This window comes from Malus domestica, chromosome 09 (genome assembly GCF_042453785.1).
Source record: "Malus domestica chromosome 09, GDT2T_hap1".
Classification (NCBI taxonomy): domain Eukaryota; kingdom Viridiplantae; phylum Streptophyta; class Magnoliopsida; order Rosales; family Rosaceae; genus Malus; species Malus domestica.
This window is the reverse complement of record NC_091669.1, coordinates 3020224-3040237: the sequence shown is the minus strand read 5'-3', so window position 1 is coordinate 3040237 and position 20014 is coordinate 3020224. Positions and strand designations below refer to the sequence as shown.

At 41.1% G+C, this 20014-nt stretch overlaps 3 protein-coding genes and 1 long non-coding RNA gene across 7 annotated transcripts in view; 2 read left to right on the top strand and 2 right to left on the bottom strand.

Annotated features, from left to right (window-relative positions):
- The window catches only part of LOC103442327 (mitochondrial outer membrane protein porin of 34 kDa-like), a 41802-nt gene that overhangs the window by 4992 nt on the left and 16796 nt on the right, over positions 1-20014 (top strand). The window lies entirely within an intron of this gene.
- Positions 6918-7967, bottom strand: LOC114826724 (uncharacterized). Its single transcript, XR_003775774.2, has 2 exons — positions 7902-7967; positions 6918-7137 (listed from the first exon to the last, which is right to left on the bottom strand). It is a non-coding gene; the product is annotated as an uncharacterized lncRNA (long non-coding RNA).
- LOC103442332 (AP2-like ethylene-responsive transcription factor At1g79700) lies at positions 9177-11531 on the bottom strand. The gene is made up of 7 exons (XM_070805018.1): positions 11161-11531; positions 10994-11076; positions 10761-10858; positions 10597-10670; positions 10447-10497; positions 10273-10349; positions 9177-10028 (listed from the first exon to the last, which is right to left on the bottom strand). Exons 1-7 carry the CDS (start codon positions 11388-11390, stop codon positions 9421-9423), a joined length of 1221 nt encoding a protein of 406 aa, XP_070661119.1. The 5' UTR covers positions 11391-11531; the 3' UTR covers positions 9177-9420.
- Positions 13645-19368, top strand: LOC103429035 (FACT complex subunit SSRP1). Its single transcript, XM_008367177.4, has 16 exons — positions 13645-13881; positions 14519-14704; positions 14995-15100; positions 15564-15700; positions 15915-15998; positions 16096-16190; positions 16358-16463; positions 16686-16772; positions 16856-16948; positions 17067-17264; positions 17369-17514; positions 17604-17754; positions 18391-18489; positions 18565-18750; positions 18882-18960; positions 19053-19368. Exons 1-16 carry the CDS (start codon positions 13828-13830, stop codon positions 19172-19174), a joined length of 1929 nt encoding a protein of 642 aa, XP_008365399.2. The 5' UTR covers positions 13645-13827; the 3' UTR covers positions 19175-19368.

Sequence of the window (20014 nt, the reverse complement as noted above, 5' to 3'; positions counted from 1 at the left end):
GATTTACAAAAAGAAAGAACATTACAAGATATCACACAAGTGGGTGATGGAGTGCTACTGGTAGGGGAATGCCTCGTACGTCCAGTCGTAGTCCTCGTTTCTATGACTTGAATGGGGGCGCAAAACAAAGGTGAGTGGACCAAGTTCATATGTACGATAATAATAAAACAGTTATCAAAATATTAACCCCCAAAGTTTATATAATGAAAACTACTAGCATAATAAATGATGGATTTAATAAAAATCCTAGCATGCCAAATGTCTCAAAACTCATATGTATAGCGGAATATCATCGCAGAAATCAAAACAATAAACGTAACATAAATCATCTCGTAAGCGCGGTGTGCTGCTAGAAAGATCACTGAATAAATATATCTCCCGGCCCAATGCCTGCTCTGTGGTCTCTGCGCCCGTAACCAGAGATTACCAACTCCCGGCCCAATACCTGCTCCATGTCCCTCAGCCCGTAGCTAGGGATTATTTCTCCCGGCCTAAATGCCAACACCAGTTCCTCGCCCCAGGCGGCATAATGTCTACTAGGTATGCACAAATATTTACGTCTCTCGTAAATACCACTTCATAGCATAGGTTACCGAATATCGTCTACGCTATAAAGAGGGTTCAAAATCATGTTCTAGCATCCTATCGTCATGCATCAGATAGTCTACCAGTTCATGGTTTTTATAGAAAATAGATATATTAAAATATAGCTCAATATAGGCTAACCATTAATTCCTCACCAAAACACGAGACGATAAACAATAAATTCAGTAAACATGATTAATATAAATCAATTCACAAAATTCGCAGGCATGCTAATCATTTATGCAATTACTATTAAATCATGTAATTTTAGAAGGGGTCCACTCACAAATATTCCTTAGCAGAAGAGTCGTGCGAATAAGGATACAGAATTTCTCCACTAGCAATTTTACCTAAGAACAAGAATGTAATAATTAAATAAAAGGATTTTCTAAAAGATTGGTTTAAACGAATAAAATAAGGGAATTGGGTTTGGATGGGTTTAGGGTTTGAAAAAGGGGTTTGGGCTTAAGCCCAAACATACATATACTATAAACACACACACACACTACACAAGGCCCTAAGGCCTCCTAACAAAAATCAGGGCTTTAAGCCCTTGGGTGAAAACCGGCCCAGGGCCAACCAAAACTAGGGCCTAAGCCCTTTGGGTTTTAAAACATATAACTAAAAATAAAAACTAAATGGGTTAGGGTATTGGGCTAAGACAAAACGGGCTGGAGGCCCGCGGGAAAGGAAATGGGAAAGGCCGGTTGGCCTTGGCTTGCCGAGAGAGAAGGTCGGAGCTGCTACAGCTCCGGTCACCTGAAAACTGGAGCTTCTAACTCCAATCTAGGTACGATCGTGAAGAACAAAGAGAGAGGAAGAGATTTATACCTTCCAAATACCGTAACTCGGTCGGGGTGACCGGGAAAGCCCTCGGAATGCACGGGTTCGCCGGAAAAATAGGTGTGCTCACCCAAACCGTTTCCAAGGTAAAACCTACGCAAAAAGTGGAGATTCAAGCTTCTAAATCACAACCAAACCACAACTAGGTACGAGAGTGAGAGATTTGAGACCTACCCGACGGAAAAAGGAAGAAAACTCGCCGGAGCTTCGCTCCGTGCCGTCGGTCTCGCGGGCAGGGGGAGTTTCGGGCTTGCTACAAGCCTTTCCTGAGGGTGGTATGGTCTTCGTGAGTCCAGGAGGATAGAGATAGAGGTGCGAGAGATTGAGAGGGATAGAGAGATTCACGGGAGAGTGAGAGAGCTTCGGGGGAGTGGAGAGAGAGTTACGGGAAAGAGAGACAGAGAAGAAGAGAGTCACGGGGGTGGGGGACAGAGAAAAGGAAAAAGAAATGGGGTTGGATGATTGACACGTGGCGGCTTGGGGTGAAAATACAAATTTTCCAATTATTTTGGGGGTGGTTGTAACAATCTACCCCCCTTACAATAATTTCGTCCTCGAAATTACAAATTACACGAAAAGAAAGGGATACTGGTTCTGCATTGATTCCTCTGTCTCCCAAGTAGCTTCTTCGATTGCATGGTTCCTCCACAGTACTTTTACCAAATGAATAACCTTGTTCCGCAACACCTTATCCTGCCCGTCAATGATAGCCACTGGTTCTTCTACATAGCTAACATCCGGATTTACTTCCAATGGCTCAATCTGGATGATATGAGAAGGATCCGGTACATATTTCTGAAGCATGGAAACATGGAAAACGTTATGGATCTGCGACAATTCCGGTGGTAGCTCCAACCTATAAGCAACTGCACCAATCCTCTCAATAATCTGATAAGGACCAACATATCGAGGACTCAGCTTTCCTCGCTTACCGAAACGAACAACACCCTTCCAAGGAGATAATTTCAAGAACACATAGTCACCCACTACATACTCACGATCCTTGGAGTGTTTGTCCGCAATACTTTTCTGTCGGTCCTGAGCTGCTTTCAAGTTTGCCTTAATCAAACGGATATTAGCGTTGGTGGTATCCACAATCTCTGGTCCCACCAACGGCCTTTCTCCTGCCTCTGTCCAACATAATGGCGTCCTACACGCCTTCCCGTAAAGTGCTTCAAAAGGCGACATACCAATACTCGAGTGATAACTATTATTATAAGCAAACTCCACCAACGGTAAATAGTTATCCCAACTACCTTTCCACTGCAATACAGACACTCTCAACATGTCTTCTAAAGTCTGAATCGTCCGCTCGGACTGACCATCAGTTTGTGGATGATAAGCAGTGCTGAACAGTAATTGAGTACCCATAGCGGCATTAAAGGCTTTCCAGAACCTTGAAGTAAATCTGGGATCTCTGTCTGACACAATAGAGACGGGTACACCATGCAGATGAACAATATTATCCACAAATAATTTCGCCAATTTCTCCAGTGAGTAGGTCTGTCGAACTGGTAAGAAATGGGCGGTCTTAGTAAGCCGATCAACAATTACCCAAATACCATCATACCTTGACGGTGTTCTAGGCAGCCCATATACAAAGTCCATAGTGATATCCTCCCACTTCCAAACTGGTATTGGAAGGTTCTGCATCAATCCTCCAGGTCTCTGCCTGTCTGCTTTAACCTGTTGACAGATTAGACATCTGCTCACATACTCTGCTACATCCCGTTTCATTCCTTCCCAGTAATAGAAAGGATAAATGGTACGATACAATTTAGTACTCCCTGGATGCATAGCATAAGCTGAAGTGTGAGCCTCATCAAGAATTTCCCTCTTAACCGCTTCATTATCTTTAGGCACAAACAAACGTTTTCCTTTCACTAACGCTCCGTCCTCACGGATGCTGAACAGATCATTATCCCCTTTCAACACTTGTGCTTTTATTGCGTCGCATTCAGGATCAAGTTCTTGAGCTTCTATGACCATATCAACAAAAATAGGTCTAACCTGGAAATGTGCTAGCCAAGCTCCATGCTTACCCGGTTCCAAATTAACACCCATTTCCCGAAGAGAAAATAGTAATGGAACGTGCATAGTCTGAAGTGATGCAAGCTGCTCGTGGTGTTTCCAACTAAGAGCATCAGCCACAGCATTTGCGTGCCCAGGGTGGTACTCGATCGAACAGTCATAATCACTGATAAGCTCCATCCACCTTCTCTGCCTCAAATTCAGCTCCTTCTTGGTGAACACATACTTAAGACTTTTATGATCCGTAAAAATACGGCATTTCTCTCCATACAAATAGTATCTCCAAATTTTCAAAGCGAAAATCACCGCTCCTAACTCCAAATCATGAGTAGGATAATTTCTTTCATGAGTTTTGAGCTGTCTGGAAGCGTAGGCAATAACCTTTCCATGCTGCATCAGTACACACCCAAAACCTGATAGAGAAGCATCAGTATATACCTCAAATTCACCACTGTCCTCAGGAAGAGCGAGAACATGGGCTTGAGTGAGGCGTCGCTTAAGCTCCTGAAAACTTTGCTCACAATTTTCATCCCACATGAACTTAACACCCTTACGAGTCAACTTAGTAAGAGGTAGAGCAATTGCAGAAAAATTCTGAATAAATCTCCGATAATACCCTGTCAAACCCAGAAAACTTCTTATTTCAGTAACAGTCTTTGGTTGTTGCCAGTTAGATACTGCTGACACCTTTTGGGGATCCACACTAATTCCTTCAGCAGAAACTATGTGGCCAAGAAAACCAACCTGAGTCAACCAAAACTGGCACTTACTGAATTTGGCATAAAGCTGATCATCCCTCAAACGTTTTAGCACTAGTCTCAAATGCTTTCTGTGCTCCCTCGCACTTTTAGAGTAAATTAAAATGTCATCAATGAACACAATCACAAACTGATCCAGATACGGTCTAAAAACTCTGTTCATCAAATCCATAAATGCTGCAGGTGCATTTGTCAATCCGAAAGGCATGACACGAAATTCATAATGCCCATACCTTGTACGGAAAGCAGTTTTCGGGACATCATCCTCGCGAATCCTCAACTGATGGTAACCCGATCGAAGATCAATTTTGGAAAATACCTGAGCACCTTTCAACTGATCAAATAAATCATCGATCCGAGGTAGAGGGTAACGATTTTTCACCGTCACCTGATTCAGTTGCCTATAATTGATACAGAGCCTCATCGATCCATCATTCTTTCTCACAAAAAGAACAGGAGCTCCCCACGGGGAAGTACTCGGCTGGATGTAACCCTTGTCCACCAATTCCTGGAGTTGAATCTTCAATTCTCTCAATTCCGCTGGTGCCATACGATAAGGTGCCAAGGAAATAGGATTAGTACCTGGGAGTAAATCGATAGTGAACTCAATTTCTCTCGCAGGTGGCAATCCCGGTAAATCATCAGGAAATACATCAACAAAATCTTTTACGACTGGCACATCTTCAGGACGTAAAGAAGGTTCATCCTTCACCACTACGTGGGCTAGAAACCCCACACAACCTTTATTCAGCAACCTTGTTGCTCGAATGGCAGAAATAATACTACTAGGGAGGACACGTCGCTCACCCATTATTGTCACTGCTGGAAGTCCCGGTCGATTGAACGTCACCGTTTTCTCCCAACATGCGACATTCGCTCGGTGCTTAGACAACCAATCCATTCCCAGAATGACATCAAATTCCGCCAGTTTGAAAGGAATTAAATCAACCTCTAAGTTCTCCCCTTCCACAATCACTGGACAATTCCGATATTGCCATTGAGCACAAAGTAATTCACCCCTTGGCATTTGAATCAACATATCAAAACCTAGGGGCTGAGGTTCAGAATGCATAACCCGAGCAAAAGATGAAGAAACAAAAGACTGCGTAGCACCCGGATCAATTAAAACTCTAGCCCAAGTATTACAGACAGGTAACGTACCGGTAATAACTCGAGGATCCTGATCAGCCTCCTGCTGAGTCATGGCATTTGTACGCCCATGAGCCTGATACCCCGCATTATTGTTTCGACCACCACGACCTCTGGAATTACGTCCTGCTCTGCTCCCCTGACTACTGCTACCAGAAGATGTTCCGGCCTGCTGCTGAGTCGAAAACTGAGTACTTCGGCTGTCACTTCCTCTGAAACTCTGACTACCTCTGCCACCAAGCTGCGGACCTCTATTTCCCCCGAAGTTCTGATTAGTACTGCTACCATAGCTTTGACTACTACTGCCACTGCCATCATAGCTCTGTCGAGCGCCAACATTCTGAACTGGCCGATACCCACTGTAGATTGAATTAGAGGGAAAGTTACCAGGTGGTGCTGAAGGACAATCACGAACAAAATGCCCGGTTCCACCGCATCGGTGACATACTACAGTCGTCATCCCACAACTCCCTCGATGACGTAACCTACACTGATTACAGACTGCATAACCCGGAGTGAAGTGACTGAAAGATCGCCTCGCTGATTCGTTGCCTGAGCCTTCACTGGAAGATCCGGAACCCCGACCTGGTCGCTTAAAGGAAAAAGAATGTCTGGGGCCTACAGAACTGGAAGGGCCCGCTGATTCTCTGGTACTCCGCGATCGGAAATTCCGATTCCTCTGATTCTGACTCCGTTGCCTATTCTGTCTCTGAGGCTGAATCCAAGTCTGTGGCTGATCCTGCATCTCTGTATCCCACTTAGACTGTTCTATGCTGAGACTTATTTCGATTATATCTTCATAGGTTCTAGGTCTCTGAGCAGCCACCAGTGTACGGTACTCCTGATTCAGTGCAATTAACGCCTGCTCCATCTGTGCCTGAGGGTTATCATACGTCCCATCATGGTGTCTAGACAAACGCCTAAAAGTGTTGTCGAACTCTGTAATGCTGAGATCACCCTGTCGGAACTCTAAGTATTCCTGCCTCTTCCTCAGTCTGTAGCTGGGGCTCAGAAAATAGGCAATAAAACGTTTTCGGAAAGCAGCCCAAGTCATCCAAGAACCAGGTGGACGAGAATTCTTCGCTGTTTTCCACCAACTTCTAGCATCACCCTGGATAAAGAATCCTGCAGTACTCGCCCACTCATTTAGAGGACACTTCATAGCCTCTAGAGTATCCTTCATTTTCTCCAACCACTGTTCAGCCTCCTGACCATTCCCCACAGTTGTCAAATCGGTAACTCCATGGCTTTTGGCAACTTCTATATACGACCGATTCGGTCTATGACCCGGAAGAGCATTCATTAAGGCATTAGTAAACTGCTGAAGCCCCCCCATAATAGATGAACGAGGTCGTCGAGGCACATTCCCACCAGGATTAGCCATGATTCTGACAAGACAACAGGATTTTAGAAAGACTGACATTTACCAAATTAGTGGAAATAAATTCTAACCATGCTCTGATACCAATCTAACACGCCCTGACCCTGATATTCTTCGAATATCAGGATAGACACGTGCTGGCCGACTCCCAAGGTGACGAAAGCCATTAATTGATTACAAGAGTAATGATTAGAAGAAAATATTCATGAATAACATCAGAATTTAAGAGTAGTTAACAACATTCACGGAAACGTCTAGAATGAACCAGACACAGTCTAAACTAGATTTACAAAAAGAAAGAACATTACAAGATATCACACAAGTGGGTGATGGAGTGCTACTGGTAGGGGAATGCCTCGTACGTCCAGTCGTAGTCCTCGTTTCTATGACCTGAATGGGGACGCAAAACAAAGGTGAGTGGACCAAGTTCATATGTACGATAATAATAAAACAGTTATCAAAATACTAACCCCCAAAGTTTATATAATGAAAACTACTAGCATAATAAATGATGGATTTAATAAAAATCCTAGCATGTCAAATGTCTCAAAACTCATATGTATAGCGGAATATCATTGCAGAAATCAAAACAATAAACGTATCATAAATTGTCTCGTAAGCGCGGTGTGCTGCTAGAAAGATCACTGAATAAATATATCTCCCGGCCCAATGCCTGCTCCGTGGTCTCTGCGCCCGTAACAAGAGATTACCAACTCCCGGCCCAATACCTGCTCCATGTCCCTCAGCCCGTAGCTAGGGATTATTTCTCCCGGCCTAAATGCCAACACCAGTTCCTCGCCCCAGGCGGCATAGTGTCTACTAGGTATGCACAAATATTTACGTCTCTCGTAAATACCACTTCATAGCATAGGTTACCGAATATCGTCTACGCTATAAAGAGGGTTCAAAATCATGTTCTAGCATCCTATCGTCATCCATCAGATAGTCTACCAGTTCATGGTTTTTATAGAAAATAGATATATTAAAATATAGCTCAATATAGGCTAACCATTAATTCCTCACCAAAACACGAGACGATAAACAATAAATTCAGTAAACATGATTAATATAAATCAATTCACAAAATTCGTAGGCATGCTAATCATTTATGCAATTACTATTAAATCATGTAATTTTAGAAGGGGTCCACTCACAAATATTCCTTAGCAGAAGAGTCGTGCGAATAAGGATACAGAATTTCTCCACTAGCAATTTCACCTAAGAACAAGAATGTAATAATTAAATAAAAGGATTTTCTAAAAGATTGGTTTAAACGAATAAAATAAGGGAATTGGGTTTGGATGGGTTTAGGGTTTGAAAAAGGGGTTTGGGCTTAAGCCCAAACATACATATACTATAAACACACACACACTACACAAGGCCCTAAGGCCTCCTAACAAAAATCAGGGCTTTAAGCCCTTGGGTGAAAACCGGCCCAGGGCCAACCAAAACTCGGGCCTGAGCCCTTTGGGTTTTAAAACATATAACTAAAAATAAAAACTAAATGGGTTAGGGTATTGGGCTAAGACAAAACGGGCTGGAGGCCCGCGGGAAAGGAAATGGGAAAGGCCGGTTGGCCTTGGCTTGCCGAGAGAGAAGGCCGGAGCTGCTACAGCTCCGGTCACCTGAAAACTGGAGCTTCAAGCTCCGATCTAGGTACGATCATGAAGAACAAAGAGAGAGGAAGAGATTTATACCTTCCAAATACCGTAACTCGGTCGGGGTGACCGGGAAAGCCCTCGGAATGCACGGGTTCGCCGGAAAAATGGGTGTGCTCACCCAAACCGTTTCCAAGGTAAAACCTACGCAAAAAGTGGAGATTCAAGCTTCTAAATCACAACCAAACCACAACTAGGTACGAGAGTGAGAGATTTGAGACCTACCCGACGGAAAAAGGAAGAAAACTCGCCGGAGCTTCGCTCCGTGCCGTCGGTCTCGCGGGCAGGGGGAGTTCGGGCTTGCTACAAGCCTCTCCTGAGGGTGGTATGGTCTTCGTGAGTCCAGGAGGATAGAGATAGAGGTGCGAGAGATTGAGAGGGATAGAGAGATTCACGGGAGAGTGAGAGAGCTTCGGGGGAGTGGAGAGAGAGTTACGGGAAAGAGAGACAGAGAAGAAGAGAGTCACGGGGGTGGGGGACAGAGAAAAGGAAAAAGAAATGGGGTTGGATGATTGACACGTGGCGGCTTGGGGGTGAAAATACAAATTTTCCAATTATTTTGGGGGTGGTTATAACACGAGCTAACACTAGGTTCCACGGACTGCAGAAGTTGGTTGGCCAAAAAAAAATTGAATGGAAGTGTTTGGTGCAGAAACGGAATAGAAATGAACTGGAAAACAGAGATAAAATGGTTGAACTTACAACTGTGCTTCACTTTTGAGCAAGAACCATTGTTGTACTTGTCGATTTCACGTCTACGCAGGCTCAAACTCAATCGAAAAGTTCTTTCGTTTTCGTGTGATTAGGCATAATTCAAACCAAGGCAAGATGAAATGATCGCAAATCCGAAAGAGTTTATAAATATTACATTCCCAAAACCATAAACTCGACGTTATTAAGGTGTCTAATTTACATCGATATGCAGCATCAATCCCAAACTATGTACTTTTGACGCGCCGGTTTTTACAAAATTTTCTTCCCGTACGAACAAGTCCTTGGTCTGTTTGGCATTCATCTAAGAAAAGAAAAATATAGAGTCTGAAGCATTTGCCTTTGTGGGTTGATTGAGCAAAATAGTGCTTGCGATGTTGTTCCATGGATTGTTGCCGTCAGTGCCGGAGGAGCAAACAAAAGGGTTTTCGCCGGTTCCAGCATAGAAGATCCCACCATACTCATCATCGCTGCCAGCCTGCGGTTGGTTCTTTGGTTCTTCGTCGTCAGTGCTGTCATCCTCGGAGAGATTCGAGTTCTTCTGAACCAGCTCTCGGAAAATTGAAGATTGAAGAAGAAGGCCAAGTGCGGTGGGAGAGGATGACTTGCTGCCGGTGTTAAGATTGGTGCTGCTTCGGGTGACTTCTTGGTTCTGCGGAGAGTTCAGGTAGTCAGAGGCAAAAGGATTGGTGTGTGAGAAGGATGTTTCGTCTGCAGGGATGTAGCCGTTGCCCATGAATGGCATGTTCTGAGGCCCTGTGACTGCCTCTAGTTCTTGAGTGGCTATAGTGTCGCCTGCTTTTGGCTTCAACCATCTTATGTAAGAACTTAAGTCAAAATTGGTGACGGCATTGATTCCTCTGTACTCAATCGCCGCAATGTCGTAGGCCCGAGCTGCTTCCTCTTGCGTACCTGAGATGACATAGAAACACATTGCTCAGTATGTGCAAATTCTATTTCTTATGATTTCGAAAGTCCATGGAGCGGACGTCTGTTCTTTAATAAAGAACCAATTGTTGATATATCATCAATAATGCGTTGATATATCGTTTTTAATAAACAACAAACGTGTTGCACAAATTATTTTTCAGTTCCCTCTTTTGTGAAAGCTTATTTCCCAAATTCCAGCTAGTATTTGCATTTGAAGATAACTTACCGTAAGTGCCAAGGTAGAGGTACTTGTTTCCGAAAACTCTTCCGATTCTTGCTTCCCATCTGCCATTGTGATGGTGCCTGCAAAATATGCACCAAATAATCATCGGAGACTAATCTCGTTAATAATTTTTCGAAGAATTTGATTCGAAGATCATCGAAATAATAAGAATATTACCTTGCAACTCCTCTGTACTTTGATACACCTCTTGAAAATCCACTGCTTTTTCTGTAACGAAAAAGAAACAAATAATCTTTTAGGAAACTCATGATCAAGGAAATTCCGAATTGCAGAAGTCTTACTGCAAAAAGATGTTTGAAGTCGTACCTTCTTAACGAGGCCAAATACTCTTCTTTCGTCACAGATTGCATGATCTCGATTTCTTTCTCATAGTCCGATATCTGTAAGCAGTAGGGGTTTTATGTTAAACTTCTAAAGGAATGCAAAAACACACAACTTGCCGATCAGATTCGATGAGCAAAAAAGCGTACTGGGAAGTTGGTGAAGGTCGATGCTCCCCAATACTTAAGGGCAGCTAGATCATATGCTCTTGCAGCAGATTCTTCTTCATCATAAGCTCCAAGGTAAACTGCTCAGTCCAAATAGCCCATTCGAAAGCGATGCGATAGAACACAAGATATGAATACCAGAAGGATAAATAATTAAACGTAATGAAGTAAAACTTAAAAAAAAAATAGAAATAAATGAACGTTATAATCGATACCTTGTTTCCCTTTCTTCTTCTGTGTTACATTCCAAGAGAGCTTATCCCACAAGTGAGCTTCGAATCGACCAGTCCATCGATGCCTGTTAAACAAACAAATTACCTTAATATATTTACACACGAAAGGAGAAACCAGAAAACCATGGAAATTTTTGTTCCGTTCTAACCTGCTGACACCACGAAATCTCGAGCTTCTCTTCATGGTGGTAGCTGGAGTTTGATCCGCTGGCTTTTGAGGCAACTGTAGCTCACTCTGGTTGTTGTCAGAACTAACCGCGACTGCAGGTGGGTCTCTTCTCCTTCTCTTGACACACCGGGCTGCCTGAACCTCGCGGTCTGCTGCACTCAGGCGGCGCCTCCCAGGGTTTTCTTCATTCTTCACCATCATCAACTCCATCTCGATCAGAATCTTTTTTTTCTTCTCTTCTTTCTTTGTTTCTGTGGTCCTTGTTTCCGTGGTTGCTTGAACCTGAAGGAAGGATGTGAACGTATATATAATTTGTGTGCTTGTTTTGGATTTATGCTGTTTTTGTTTTGTGTTGCCACAACTGTTTTGGGTCAAAAAACTAGGGGCACGATGTAATCAAAGCCTCTAAGAAAATTTTGAATGTCTGTACTCTGGTAAGTAAACACAAAGATCCAAAATTCTAATGGATCCATGTGGTTTTGGAGTTGCTCATATGGCCGGTTCGTTGCTAGCTGCTGCATGCGGCATGCCAGTCATAGCATGTGCAAGGTTTCATGCCAGTTTCAATTCTTGAAGGGTTTTCTCGTCCATTCATTAATGATTAGATAATCATTTATTTTTTACCATATTTCAAACCATTCGACTTTATGCGAGGAGGATTCAAACTCGGGCGTAATGAAATCAGCTGACACATTGTTGTGATCAATTGATTTAATCTACATATACATGCACGTCTTTTATGAACTGACTTTATTCACAGCTACAGTGATTAGATAAGTTAGACTCGACTAACTTTTCAAACGTCAAAAATAAATCCCAAAATTTATCCATTGTTTATTTGTTCATATGTGATTTGTAAAACTCATAAACCTCATTTTGCTCTTATTCTACCAGTAATATTTACGGTGCGAGATTCTTTGATGTCATTGGTTATATGCAACTATGTCTCTATCTAGTCACATGATATGAGGGAGACACACGCATAATAGCACTGTAAAATATAACTGGTGATTGGACAGGTTTAATTACTCGCATGTCGAACAAGTTTCAGGCAGTTGGCACGAAGGTGACTAAAACAATCCAACAAACATAAGAGATAAAAAAAAGAATGCGTGTGCTGACCTTGGTCATTGACATCGACCAGCTGCAAGTTTCCTGCAAATTAGCCAACCATGTTTATCTTATTTTATTATATATGTGTGTGCGTGCGTGTGTGTATGTATAACCAGAACACTCTAGAAAAATCAAGATAAACACTTTTGAAGATGGAATGTTTGTAGAAATAATGATTTTTAAAACAGTTGGGCGATTTCTGATTCTGACATTCCTTAGGGCTCATCGGAGAGTTTGGACTGTTTATGTTTAATTAGTTTTTAATTAATATGCTTAATTACATTCCGATTCTGATGCTTTTTTGAGGCTGATATCTATGGAGTTTGCTCCCTGTACGGATCCGACGGTGTTTTCTAGGAAATTAGATGCTTTGAAAATGATAATAATATTCTTTAACAACAAATATTGTTGTTAATATGGTTATATATTATTTTGCAGCTGATAATGAACTTCTTAATTGTACTATCAGTATATACTAGCAAAATACGGTTCGATGTTGTGGGTTTTAAAATTATTTAAGATGATGTTGTTGGTTATATACGTGTAGTTTCGTATTTAACCGATTACGGATGTCTTTTCTTCTTTCTTCGTATCCAATGGACTATTTTTTGCCTAAATAAACGAAAAATTCAACTAAATAGCAAAACTGAAAACTAGTTATTTACTTTAGATTAAGCTTGAATACCCCGCCAAAACAAAGAAGCATATGGAAAAACAATACTTGCTGAAACCCCCTCTTCTTCCCAACTCAAAAACCAGAAAGGCTTTGAGCTTTATGAACTCTTCCTTTGGGAAGGTCGTAGTAAGTGATCAAACGATCGGGGTTTAGGGTTTAGGGTTCGGGTAATTACAAGATCAACCGGTGAAATGGGTGTTGCTATATTATTTACACTAAGGAAGATGGGGTGAGATTAGCCTCACAATGGCTAGTAATAATGTGTTTTAACTTCGTCTTTAGCGGGAATCGAACCTAAAACCTCTTACTTACAAGTGAAGAGAAATTACCGCTCATTCTTCATAGACACAAAATTGACTTCACTAGTTACACACTTCCTTTCAATAAATGAGTCGATTACACTTTTTTTTTTTTTGAACAAGTGATATTATCTATAATAAGGAAGATGGGGTGATATTAGTCTCACAATGGTTAGTAATAATATGGTTCAACTTCGTATTTAGCAAGAATTAAACCTAAAACCTCTTACTTACAAGTGAAGAGGAATTATCACACCTGAACTCAATTGACAGTTAAATACATCGTTGTACCAAAAAAAAAAAACGAATCCGTACAACCGGGCTTATGAACGGGCTAGATACCAACCCAGCCCAATTAGTTTATAGTTGGGCTTCCTTTGGTTTCAAAACAACGGCGCAACTCCAAAATCGCTTCTGAATTGGCGCGCACCGCCCCCCCCTCCCACTGTCTCGTTCTCAAACGCACACTCCCTCTCTCTACCTTCCTTCACTTTTTCGTACTCTCATGCTCGAAGCTTAAAACGGCAGCTTGGGTTCGATTCCTCGATCGTGAGAAACCATGACGGACGGCCACCTCTTCAACAATATCTCCCTCGGCGGCCGCGGCGGCACGGTGAGTCTCTCTCTTCCCGATTCCGATTCGCCGTGGCTTGACTTTTTGGGATTTCGTTCTTCGATCGGGGGTTTGCCTTCTGAAATTTCGCAACGTGATATGAATGGGACCTCTTTGATTTGGGAATGTCGGTGGTTTCGGTTTATTTGGGTTGGTCGAATTTCGTGTAGAAATGAGGATTTTGGGGGATTCCGATTGCAGGGTTTTCTTTCCACTGGTCCAATTGAAACCATAATTCGTTCCTTCCTGGATTTTTGTGCAATTTGGTTGTGGGGAAATTTGCAATTATTGATTGTGTGCAGAGCAGGAATCGTAGGGTTTGGGGATAGGGAAATCGGATTTTTGTTTCAGGTGTTCGCGTTGAATTTCCAGTAATTTAATTTTTAGTAAATTTTTTCACTTTTTGTGATGAGAAATTTGGGTTATGCTCTGTTTGGTTGCCATGAAAATCCGAGGAAGAAAAGTTTGTTCCTTTTCTCAAGTTTCCTCCTTGTAAAACCCTAATTTGATTGCATTCAGTAGAAGTTTATTGCTTTATATTCAGATTTGTGAATTTGTTGACATGGTGAAACCTGAAGTGGTGATTGTGCTATGGACGAAATGTAAACTCACTCGTTGTGTCATATGTGGAATGCAGAATCCGGGGCAGCTAAAAATATTTTCAGGAGGGATTTTATGGAAAAAACAGGGAGGGGGTAAAGCAGTCGAGGTTGATAAAGCTGACATTGTTGGGGTAACATGGATGAAGGTCCCAAAGACTAACCAACTTAGTGTTCAGATTAAGGACGGGTTATACTACAAGTTCATTGGATTTCGTGACCAGGTTGGTGAACATTTACATGGAATTATTCACTGACCCACTTCCTGTCTTACGTTTTTGTTTAATATGCTACAAAAATTCTTATTTATCAAATGCGCGTCCATAAGAATTTGTCATTCACAAGGTGATGACTAAACTGATTTTTTTTTTCCATGCATCTGAGACATGCGAATTGCGATTTTGATTCATAAAATTATGATAGACTAAAAAACTAGCTTTTAGTCAGTGATGCTGTGCAGGGATATGAACTACATACTAATTGTTGGCTCTTTGATTCTGTGCTTGCGTTGCAGGATGTCACTAGTTTGACCAATTATTTTCAAAATACATGTGGGTTAACACCGGCAGAGAAGCAACTTTCTGTAAGCGGACGTAATTGGGGAGAAGTCGATTTAAGCGGTCAGCGATGTTCTCTTATATTCAAGTTGCCCGTGATCACTTGTTTTGGTCTTCCTTGCATTCTTTGTTATGAACAATTTTTTCTTGTAAAATGCTCTTTCCTTATTTTTGGGTATGCGGATAGATTCTCATAGGATGACAGTTAGGAAAATGCTTCCAACTGGCTACATCTTTAAACATAATGTGCAGCTGAAACTGGTTGAAGTTGGTTCTTCTGTTTTTCTCTTTTTTTCAACCTAAACCTCTATATGTCTTTTATGGAGTCTTAGAGTGACTGGACATTTCTTTTGCATATGTTTAGTATCCTTAAAAAATGGTCTCTGTTTTGATGTTCTTTACATTTCCTCCATGGACGATTCCTTCTCTGATGATATGATTCCGTTGGTTGTATCATTGGGTTGTTAAGGCAGTACACTGCTATGTATCCTTTTGGATAATTTTCAGATATTCTGTTATTTTGCAGGGAATATGCTGACTTTCTTGGTTGACTCCAAGCAAGCATTTGAGGTATCTTTGGCTGATGTCTCACAAACACAACTTCAGGGGAAAAATGATGTCATCTTAGAGTTCCACGTGGATGATACGACAGGAGCTAATGAGGTTTGTTGCTCATATTTGGTGTTTCTTTTATTTTTTTCTAAAGATGGTGGGAGTTTTCTACATTGATCCTTATGGTTCTATAAATACCCATAGTTAGATATAAGCTCTTTGTCATAAAATCTATGTTTTTTGTAGTTAAAATCGAGTAATTATCAGGTCCATCCTGAGTTGTTTGTTTATGAGTATTTTTCTTTTTGTGTTATATTTACTGCAGAAAGATTCTTTGATGGAAATAAGCTTTCATATACCTAACTCCAACACTCAATTTGTTGGCGATGAGAGTCATCCTCCTGCTCAGGTGAGTTTGTTTTTTATATGTGATAATAGTTTTGTAGGTCATTTTTTTCATTGATTGCAATTGATTTATTGATCTTTTCTAATTGAATATTATGTAGGTTTTTCGTGACAAAATCATGTCAATGGCAGATGTTGGTGCTGGAGGTGAAGATGCTGTTACCACATTTGATAGCATTGCAATCCTCACACCAAGGTACATATTAATGAAAATACCAGGGATAGTGCACCTACATCGATCCACACTCTCATGGGAACATGCACCATCTGTATTTATTAGATTATGTGCATATGTCATATGCTGGCGCATGGGTTTCTTTCCATGTGAAATGCCAGGCTAACGGAAGTACTTGTTTAATATAGGGGTCGCTACAGCGTGGAACTTCATCTTTCATTCTTGCGGCTTCAAGGGGCTAATGATTTCAAAATTCAGTACAGCAGTGTTGTTCGTCTGTTTCTACTTCCTAGGGTTTCATTCTTATCTTGGGCTCTAATAATTAGTTTTTCACTTGTTATACTTTTAAAGCTTTTGTTATACATAATTATCTGAGTACCTATCACATAGTTCCATGCACATTAGGGAGTTCTCTTCAAGAGCTAATAGGACTATTGGTGTTCTAATTACTCCATTCCTGGAACTAGTTTTTGTGGCTTTGGCATATCTTTAATAGATTCATCTTTGTTTCTGCAGTCTAACCAGCCTCATACCTTTGTTGTTGTCACTCTTGATCCTCCTATCCGTAAAGGCCAAACATTGTACCCGCATATTGTTTTGCAGGTAGTGTTTGTTTCTTTGCCTTGTTGATCACCTGTTTGATTTTTTAAATGCTTCCTTCAATTGACTTCTTCTATCTTTTGAAGTTTGAAACTGACCTTGTGTATCAAACCGAACTGACAATGAGTGAAGAACTTTTGAACACGAAATACAAGGACAAGTTAGAACTATCTTATAAGGTAGATAATACCTTCGACTCTCCTGAAGATTGTAATCTAGCAAACAGCTGTTTTATTTGTTTGAAACAGTGTGCTAATTGACATGTGCTGCCGTAATTCTTTGATGTATGATAAACAGGGACTAATGCATGAAGTGTTCACCACAATATTGCGTGGCTTGTCTGGTGCCAAAGTTACGAAACCAGGAAAATTCCGCAGCTGTCAAGATGGTTATGCTGTCAAATCTTCACTGAAAGCTGAAGATGGAGTTCTATATCCTCTTGAGAAGAGCTTCTTTTTCCTACCAAAACCTCCCACCCTTATTCTTCACGATCAGGTAGAATTTACATGCATTCGATCGATATTATAGTGCTGGTATAACAGTAACCTGATTGATAAGTGGAACATCACCCTTTTTCTTCTTGGTGCTTCTGTTACTAGATTGACTATGTGGAATTTGAGAGGCATGGTGCTGGAGGCTCAAATATGCACTATTTTGATCTTCTCATCAGACTCAAAAGTGAGCAAGAACACCTGTTCCGAAACATTCAGAGGAATGAATATCATAATCTTTTTGACTTCATCAGGTTGGTAATGCGTACTGGTTATTTTCCATAGTAGGTCAATGATGCTGTGGATTTTAAAATTCGACCTTTTGGCCACTCATCATGTGCAGTTCAAAGGGTCTCAAAATCATGAACTTAGGAGAGGGCCAAGCAGCAAATGGTGGTGTGGCTCCTCTTCTTGATGACGCAGATGATGATGCTGTTGACCCACATCTTGTTCGTGTGAAGAATGAAGCTGGTGATGATGAGAGTGATGAAGAGGTGGAACATCTATCCTATATTATTATGTTACTTGTGTTTTTATTTTTGGTCTGATTCTCATTGGATTGAAAATTTCATGGGTTGCACTATTAGGACAGTTTTACAAACTACTTGGATTTTTCTCTCCTATTGTTATGTATATAGAGGTCGCACTTGGTGCAATGGCAAGTGCCTTCGCCCATGAGCGGTAGGTCTCGGGTTCGAGACTTGGGAGCAGCCTCTCCATAAATGGGGGTAAGGCTAGCCGACATTCACCTCTCCCAGACCCTGCGTAAAGCGGGAGCCTTGTGCACTGGGTATGACCTTTTATTGTTATGTATATTCTTCGTTGATCTGTAAAATGCTGAAAGTTCTTCTGTAGTTTGTAAAAGTGGATGTTTGTGAACAGGACACTTATGTACACTTGTAATAGAAACTTTATCCACACTTAACTTAAAACATACATTAATTGTGTGGTTTGTACTTTGATCATCTTTTTTTTTTGGATGGTAATGTCATGACTGTTTTCCTCAAAGCACGCTTTAATTGTGGTTAGTCCTAGTTGTTTCATGCATCCGTATGTGTGTTTCTGCAAGTGCGCTTTTGTGTTGACATGTGTCGTGTGATATTCCAGTCTAAATGTGTGAACTTTCGCAGGATGAAGATTTTGTTATTGACAAGGACGATGGAGGTTCTCCTACCGATGACTCTGGGGAGGATGATTCAGATGCTAGTGAAAGTGGAGGTGAAAAAGAGGCAAGTCATTTCTAGTAATTTTGTTGGCCTAATAATTTTAAGAAGGGTCAATGTAACATGAATTGTCAATTTCAGAAGCCTGCAAAAAAGGAGTCTAGAAAGGAACCTTCAACTTCCAAGGTATCATCTTCAAAGAAACAAAAAACCAAAGATGCAGGTGAAGATGGTTCAAAGAAGAAAAAACAGAAGAAGAAAAAGGATCCAAATGCGCCGAAAAGAGCAATGTCTGGTTTTATGTTCTTCTCAAACATGGAGAGAGATGTGAGTGTTTTAAGTTCTGTCGATTGGTTCTAACTTTTGGTTTGGGAATGGAACAATACTTCAAATAATTGGTTCAGATTCTTTATTGATGTTTTGAAGGAAATTATTGACCTTATTTGTGTTGACCACAGAATGTAAAGAGAGAGAACCCTGGAATTGCATTTACTGATGTGGGGAGAGTACTCGGAGAGAAGTGGAAAAAGATGTCAGGTATACGTGATTCGACTAAATTACATCTTGTGTGCTTCCACAGTATGATGAATTTCTGCGAATTACTTAGTGTCATGTTTTCCGTTTTTCAGCGGAGGAAAAGGAGCCATATGAAGCAAAGGCTCGTCAAGATAAAGAACGCTACAAGGATGAAATCAGTGGTTACAAGAACCCCCAACCCATGAACATAGATTCGGGGAATGAATCTGATTGAAAGTGCATAAATTAAGGTAGAAAATGGAACAAGCCAGTTTTTGGTTCGCCGTGTAGTGTTTCCGTTGGCTCTGGCACATCGGTAGGATCTACATTAGTTTCTTTCATGCATCTATGTATTTTATTTATACAATGTTTGGTTAGCATTATACTTGATGACCTAATTAGGCATAAAAAAACCCGTTTTCGTGCCAAGACTCCGAGTTTCCAGTATTGTGTCTTGCATGCTTGTATCATGTTGTCTTTAAGTTTAAGGAAGGTTTAAGAAAAATATGATTAGCTTCTTTCACCATTAATAGAACTGCATCCAGTCCCCATCTCAACCCTCATTTCAATCTTCATTCATTGAAATCGAAGGCGGCAGTGGCGGTGGCCGCCGTTGCCTATGATGTTGTTGCAACGCCTGAACTTCACAGGAAATATGGTCTCTCCGTTTTCTTTCACAAACGTCCGATTAGTGAATTTGTCGATTAGGCCCCTAGATGCACGGACACTCCAAAACCCCCCGTAGTAGAGTATCGGACATGCCGATGTGCCTTGGGCATGGTCCAGACACGGTTTGGGCACGGTCAAGACACGATAGGGGTCTTTTTGGTAAATTTAAAAAGAACATTTTGGGGCAGTTTTGGAAATATAAAAACTAAAATCTAAAAGAATTCATGACTTCAACCTAACCTCAGTCCTCTCTCTTTAATCTTATGTGCAGCATCTAGCATGAATATTTTGTTATATTATGAATTCGAAGTACTATTTTTAATATATGTAATATTTATTAAATTTTAATTGTCGTGTCCTAGCCGTGCTTGTGCAACATAGTTAGGCCCTCATTTATGATTTGCCT

Coding starts and splice junctions, on each gene's coding strand:
- LOC103442332 (XM_070805018.1), bottom strand. CDS start 11,390: ATGGAGTTGATGATGGTGAAGAATGAAGAAAACCCTGGGAGGCGCCGC. Junction 11,077..11,160: donor AGATTTCGTGGTGTCAGCAG/GTTAGAACGGAA, acceptor TTTGTTTAACAG/GCATCGATGGACTGGTCGAT. Junction 10,029..10,272: donor CCTCTACCTTGGCACTTACG/GTAAGTTATCTT, acceptor ATGTCATCTCAG/GTACGCAAGAGGAAGCAGCT.
- LOC103429035 (XM_008367177.4), top strand. CDS start 13,828: ATGACGGACGGCCACCTCTTCAACAATATCTCCCTCGGCGGCCGCGGC. Junction 15,101..15,563: donor GGGAGAAGTCGATTTAAGCG/GTCAGCGATGTT, acceptor GTTATTTTGCAG/GGAATATGCTGACTTTCTTG. Junction 16,949..17,066: donor AGTTAGAACTATCTTATAAG/GTAGATAATACC, acceptor TATGATAAACAG/GGACTAATGCATGAAGTGTT.